The sequence below is a fragment of the Nycticebus coucang genome, chromosome 12 (genome assembly GCF_027406575.1).
Source record: "Nycticebus coucang isolate mNycCou1 chromosome 12, mNycCou1.pri, whole genome shotgun sequence".
Taxonomy (NCBI): domain Eukaryota; kingdom Metazoa; phylum Chordata; class Mammalia; order Primates; family Lorisidae; genus Nycticebus; species Nycticebus coucang.
The window spans coordinates 47,666,992-47,674,517 of NC_069791.1; the positions used below are offsets into that span (position 1 = coordinate 47,666,992).

General features: G+C 39.9%; 1 protein-coding gene across 1 annotated transcript; it reads right to left on the reverse strand.

Moving 5' to 3' along the window:
- Positions 1-1,981: 1,981 nt before the first annotated feature.
- LOC128561716 (cullin-4B-like) lies at positions 1,982-4,340 on the reverse strand. The gene is given in 2 exon segments (XM_053556273.1): positions 1,982-2,605; positions 2,607-4,340. Coding segments are annotated over 2 exon segments (2,343 nt in total). The 5' UTR covers positions 4,326-4,340.
- Between the last annotated feature and the right edge of the window lie 3,186 nt (positions 4,341-7,526).

The window sequence follows — 7,526 nt, forward strand, 5'->3', positions numbered from 1 at the left end:
CTTTTCAATTTATTAAACAGCTCCCCTAAACTTGTTTTTTAATAGTCTTGCTAATTTTTCAGCTGAAACAACATCGAGTTTTAAAAAAATTATGAGCCTTAGGGAGGGGACCCACGTTTAAGATAATGAAGGTGACATCAAGAGTCTCCCTCGAACAAGACCAACTCTACCTAAAAATTGCTTATGAGTAATTACTGAGTCCAATGCAATAGTCTACAAATTTTAGAGACCATCAGGGACGAGTGAAAACACTGATGTAGATGGTCCAGTACAGAGAAAGGGCAAATGAAATAGCTGTATGTCCTTGTCAGATGAGCTCATGTAAGGAAATCAGGGAGGAGCTGAGACTCAGGCAATGGCTGCTCAAGAAAGAGTTAGGAAGGAATCCTAAATACCACATATAGTTAGACAACATGCACAAGTGGATGCAATTAGAAAGAAACAAGCAACTTTTTAAATAGCTGGCCACAGGTCTTTGATAACTCACGAAGATAGTCAATAGCAGGCAAAAGCCAACAAGTCTCCTCATTTACAGATTCAGCCCTAGATAGTCTTCCCAACGGCTCTACCAGGCAAGGAAATATGCTGTTGGAAAAAGCATTAAGGTAGTTCTGATTTTTAAAAATCAAAACCAAAATTTTCTGCTTCTCCTCCATGAACAATTCCTTTCAAACCCTTCAAGGAAGTACAACGAAGCATAACAATAACAAAATACCACTGAAGGTAAAGAGAAGCCCTTTCCTCACATTGCCAATTTGAAAATAGTACATTTTCTACATATACACAATCCTATGACTTCCCTGAAAAGTATATGTCCAGTGGCTGAGACCTCTGAACTTCAAACAATTTTGAAAGGGAGAGGATCAGCAAGATACAGAATGTCGAATTCCCAAATAAGAGGAAGATGAGAGAGGACCTTTATATCCAGGGTTTAGGAAGTTAAAATAAAGACAATAGGAAAAGCTTATTTATCAACAAAGAGTTGAGATGCTTTCAAAAAAAACTCTGGTAGAGAAAATGGGAATGAAATCCTAGGAAATCTGTACCAATCTACAATTGGTCCAGGTTAAAGACAGAACTGTCTAAAAAAACATTTAAAACTGTTGAAAACTAGTTGATGAGTTTTTGTTCCTGTAATGACTTATAAAACATGTTCATTTTGGTCTATTTTGCAATTTTCTGTTTTAATATAAAGAGTTGGATTTCTCTCTCCTATGATGTTTCTCTAGTACCACTGATCAATAATTTTCTATGTTAGCTATTTTTATAAGTCCTTGTTAATCAGCACAGTAAACGCAGGGATAAGCCATACACACACATCCCCTACTCATAAATGGGAAATTTCAGGATGTGAGTATACAAGATATTATGTAAGCAACTGTCCCCTTACTTGAAAACTTGTTTCCAAATAAATTAAAAAAAAAATACCTTTCAGTGTAACACAACATTACCTAATAAAATATCAATGGCTATAATGACTTATTTTTCTTTTTAAGGGAAATCACAAAACAGGTGAACAACCAAGTCAAGGGTGGTTTTTCTATTTGATGAATACATCCAGAACTCTGTACATAAAGTTTGCATGCAATTTAAATATTTTAAATAACATTATAAGCAAATAAACTTTTTGCTTCATAATTAATGGTGTATTAACCCCCCTCCCCTTAATAGCCATAGGGATCTCTTCCCTAGTTCCAAATAGGAATCATGAAGACCAGGTACTTTCTTAAGTGTTTTCTGCACATCATACTCAATAACAAGCAAAGAGTCAAAGAGTTCAAAAACATTTTTTTAAAAGGTAGATATTACTCTTTAAAATGGGCGTTTAACTGCTGAGAGAAAGTCCACTCAACTATTTCCATTAATTACACTGCTTCGTTCAGTCACCGGTAGTGTAAAAGAAGTCAAGTGACATAGGATCAACAGGCTGGTTTATCCACTGGCTGCTGCAGATGACACCAGGTGCTCCAAGGCCAACATTCTATGCAATATAGTTGTACTGATTTGGATTTTCTTTCTCTCTTTCTATGTAGTCCTGGTCAATTAAGCATTCTATCCTCCTCTTAAGATCAGCAGGCTTTACTGGAAATTTCAATTGGTTGTACACCTCTGAAACAAGGAGATTGTAGCTAAGTGTCTTTCTCATCTTCATAATTCGTACAATCGCAGCATCAATTTGATACTGTCTGTCTTGAAATACTCTTTCTGTAGTGCTTGCTTGTTCCTCAATTGTTTCTTTCATTTGCATTTGATTGATCTTTATCCGGAAAAGTTTGTGTTTGAAATCATCATTACAAATGAACTTGTCACCATCTTCAATATCTTTGCCCTTTGGATTTTTCTCCAGAACTCTAGCTTTGCCACAGGCTAATGACTGCAGTGTTCTCCTTAACTCTCCATCCTCTATTCCGGTAGTCTGCTTGATTTCTTCGAAACTGAACTCTTCTCCTTCATTAAACATTAGCAGCACCCGTGTTTGAAAAAGAGAGACCTGGAGTTCTTTTTTACCGTCTTGAAATTCTGCTTTTAGCACACAGTGTCCTAGGGTTGATTGCCACTGAAGTTTCCTGCCATTGTGCTTGCCTAAATAAAACGTCTTGAAAATTCTCCTGAAGTTTTACCATCTCTGGTGGTAAATGGACTTCCATGGGCACATATGTTGGCCAATAACCCATTGTCAGGATATTCACAGTTAATTCGATATTCCCAGGTACATTCTGATTCTGCATATACTGTTTGAACTGAATCATGATGTCTTTAGAAAGTTCCATGTCTTTAAACATTCCTTCAAGTTTGCTGGTGAAAGCAGCTCCACATTCATGTTTGAGCTTGGACAACATTGACTTTTCAGCATCTACAGATGCACTCTTTCCAAATAATAAGCATTTGGCTAAATCTTTCTTATAGAAGCCCTCAAAAACATCCTTGCCATGGATAAATCTAAATATGATCATAATTTTATCCAATAGTTTCTCAAGTTCTTCATCTGTAGCTTCCTTGTTGTCTGCACGAAGCTTTGAATCTACATACTTAGCTATAAGTTCAGCAGGTTTATTTGGCCTTTTGTTAATGAACGTTTCAAATGCTTCTTTCGTGGCGTTGATAAATTTTTCATTCTTCAGAAAGCAGTTATCAATTATGTGGTCAACTTTATCTTTAAAATCCAGCAATTCTTGAACCATAGTTTTATCTTTTTCAGGATTAATTACAATAGTGGTACCAAATGCCTTGATATAGTCAATCCACTGTTGCAAGAGAACCTGAACTCCACCTTGAACTCTACTGAAGAGCTGATACAGAAGAGACAAATCTCGAATTCGGTTTTCGTCAAGGAGCTTATTTAAACCTTTCTGAAGAATTGCTGTCAAGTGTTCACCTAGAAGTTGTTTTTCTACAGTAGCAATTAATGACTTCCGGGTGGTCTGAGCTAAGTAAGTATTAAGTCTGTCTGCTTCTTCTTCTAGACGTTTGTTAACATGATGAAGATATTCAGGAACCTGTCTTTCTTGCATTAATTTTTGGCCTTCATCTGCATAGAGCCGGTTAGTTTCTTCCAAAAATCGTTGTTCAAAAGAATCTTGATAAATTTGCAGATCAGAGAGCATGCTTAAAAGGCTTTGGAGTAAATTTCTATCAATTGCTTCACCATTCCTTTCCCTCTCAATCAAGAGAAGAATACCATCAATTGTCTGATTCTGAACGTTCTGATCATTTATGATATGAGCCCTAAATAACTCCAGTCCCATGTCCCAGATGGAGGGTAGCACTGAATTCTGAAGAATGTAAGTTCTGTCCAGAAACAAAAAAATGCTCCTGATCATGATCATTTGTCTGTAATGGTTTTGCCAGCATCTGTCGATCGTCTTTAGAAAAAGAACACCATCCAATGACTCCTCTCTGAACTGATGACTCTGTGCTTTGATGTGATCTTCACACATCTGGCTCAGTTGTTCATACAAGTTGGCAGAAATCTTGTAAGAACAGAGGGTTTCTACAGCTTGGTAGAGTTCTTCTAAATTGTACTTAATCGAAGTACTATTCTGAATAGCTTCTACCGCTTCTTTCAGTTTTTGCCATGTTTCTTCTGTGTAATTTTCTGGTAATTTAGGCTTATCTTTAAAGTTCTTGATCACTAACTTCTTAGCAGAGCCAGGCTTGCGGTTAGCAAAGCTAGAGACGGTGGTAGATGATTTGGCTAGGCTGTTTGCATGATGCACCAAAGCCACAGAGGAGGTTAGTATAGTCTGATTTTCAACTTGCTGCTGCTGAGATGTTGCAGCAGTTGGTGAAGAGGAGGAGAAGGTGGAGGAGGATTCCTCAGCCATCTTCCATCAAACCTTACAAACTCCAGGGTGTCTTCAAAACACAGCTTCTGTATTGGGTGGCTGGAAGAAGCCACTGAAACCTCCAGGCAGAAGGACAAGTTGAAGGGGATGCCGAATGTCTGGGCTGTAAAGAAGCAGTGGAAGAGGAGGAAGAGGTGGACTCAAAGTCTTCTCTCTCGTTACTACTGTTACTGCCGCTGCTGCTGCTGCTGTTTAACTTTCTCTTCTTTTGTTGGCAGAGGTGGGCAGAGTGGTGCTGGTCTTACCATCAGTGGCAGATCTGACCTCTTGAGCAGCAGCAGCGACTGAGGGACGGGGAGAAGAAAAACCAGTTGGAAACGTGAGAATAGCATCAGCATGGAAATCACCTAAGTGCTCACCAACTCAGGAATGGATTAACACGCTATGGTATAGGTATACCATGGATGACTACTCAGCCATGAAAAGGATGGAGACCTTACATCTTTCGTACTAACCTGGATGGAGGCGGAATACGTTCTTCTTAGTAAAGCCTCACGACAGTGGAGAAGCAAGACTCCAATGTACTCTATTCTAATACGAAGGCAGTAGATGACCTAACACATGGTGGGGGGGAGGGGAATGAGCAAGCAGGGAGAGGGGATGGGGGATCATAGTATATGGTACACCTTTTGGGGGTGGGACACAATTATAAGAGGGACTTTACCTAACAAATGCAATCAGTGTAACCTAATTCTTTGTACCCGCAATGAATCCCAAATAATAAAAAAATATTTTACAAAATATATAGACACACACAACCCCCTGTATGTTTACATACCTGTGTGTGTGTAGGAGAGAAGGTGGTAATGCTAGAGGGGGAAAGGAAGAAAGAAGAGAGGAGAAGCACAGAGGACGAGAAGGGAAGTGAGGCGGGCCACACGGGGGGAATGACAGGGTTCGGGAAGGTGGATAGGCTGACACCAGGAGTGAGCAGAGGGAGGGGGAGAGTGAATGAGGCGGCAGACGGGTAAATGGCTGCACCGTCACCCCCCCTGACTTTCTATCTCTCTCCTCCCCTCTCTGCTGGAGTGACTCAGTCGTGGCATGAAGTTTTAAGAAGGGTGTATCCTCTTCCCGTGGAGCTACCCCTCTGCCACCCAGAACTCCCCTCTGCCCACCGGCAGCACAAATTATCTCTACCTTTTATTTGGACTTTCAGTCACTCTTTGGTTTGGCATTTTCTGGCCCTCTGACATCCTGCGTATATAGCTGGCTCTTTGAAGGCAGAGGCCACGGAGGTTACACGTGACCCATTTCTAGTGAGGAAAGAAACATCGGAAAGAGTGTTGGAACAGAAGGAACATAAACTGAGTCGACAAAACACATAGGTGGGGTCTGCTCAGTTGCTTATAGATTGTGTGACCTTGGGTTAATTAGTTACATGTATCTGAAACAGTGCTTCGGTAAATATAGGAATAAAAATTTATCACTGGGCGCAGTGGTTCACACCTGTAATTCCAGCACTGTGGGAGGCTGAGGCAGGAGGATTGCTTGAGCTCAGGAATTCGAGGCTTGTCTGAGTGAGAGTGAGATTCCAACTCATAAAAAAATTGAAAACCCCCAGCTGGGTGCCATGGTGAGCACCTGTAATCCCAGCAGCTTTAGAAGCTGAGGCAGCAGGATGCCCACAGCCTGAGTCTGAGGTTGCAGTGAGCTACAACGCCATTGCACTCAGCTCAGGGCATAGGGTAGAACTCTGTCTTGGCAAAAATAAAAAGAAAAAAGGAAAGAAAGAAAAAAAAACAAGGAAAACAATTCACTTTATCATGTGGTGAGACAGAAATTAGATGAGACATCACAGGTAAAACACTTGGCATTTATTAAATGTCTCCAAACGGTAGCTGTTGGCGGTGCTATTAATAGATGATTAATATTTTTTGCTCCTATTGCTTTCCCCTTTATCCCTGGAGAATTCACGCAGTCTATTATGTCTGCACAGTGGATAATTTCTCTCAGCTCTCTACTGTACGCACAGCACACTTAGCCATTTATCATCACTGGCGAATATTAATGCATATACTGTTTTTATGTTTATGGTTTGTGTTCTAAACTCATGTGTAAGGTTGCTGAAGTTGAAATTCTACTTTATAGCTCTTGAATCCCTACTGGTTTTACACAGTGTCCAAGAATAGTAGATGTTCAATAAATATTTGGTGACAGATGAATAACACTTCACCTTAGAATATAATCAGGCCCCTGCTGGGGTGAAAATATACCCTTAACCTTCACTCTGTATTCTACTTCCTCACTCTGCATTCCATAATATAGCCCCAGCCCACCCAAGCTGGCGCCAACTGTGGTAGCCCAGGCTGGAACAGATTGCTGTGCAAATACTTGGCAAAGAAATAATCTATTTGTGGATAAGCAGATATTGGCTGTATCCCCAGTAGAGTTATGAATTGTCACTATTAACACCTATGAGTCACTAATGTGGTGGGCCGAGTGATTTCTCTGCAAAGCTTATAGGGCACATCATACCAAAAATGCCACTATTTCTGTTTTCTGTTGCTATAACAGAAACTACAGCATGGGTAACTTACAAAGGCATTTCTTTCTCACAGTTCCGGAGGCTGGGAAGTTTAAGAGCATGGTGCCAGCATCTGGTGAGGGTCACCCCGGGGCAGAAAGTAGAAGCAAGTGCATGAGATAGAGAGAAGAAATTGGGCAAACTCATCCTTTTTATTTTTTTATTATTATTTTTTAAATTTTTATTTATTTATTTTTTCTTTTTTTCTTCTTTTTTTTATTTTTATTAAATCATAGCTGTGTACATTAATATGATCATCAGCTAATCAGTTCCTCGATAACGTCATTTAAGGCATTCATGAGAGTGGAACCCTTGTGGCATAATCACCACCTAGAGGCCTCCTTCGTAATACAAAGGCAATTAAGTTTTCCATGTGTACACTTTAGGGGGTATGTTCAGCATTCTGCTCCAGCCCTCCAGATTTACCTACTTCTCACATGCAAAATACAGTTGGCCTTCTGTTGACACTGATTTGAATGGCGCTGGTCCCCTTATGTGGTTTTCTTCAACCTCTGTTACCTGGGAGGCAGCAAGACGAATTTTTCCTCCTCCTCAGTATGAAGACAAAGATGAAGACCTTTATGATGATCCACTTCCACTCAATTAATAGTAAATGTATTTCTCTAGCTTATGGTTTCTTAATATTTTCTTTT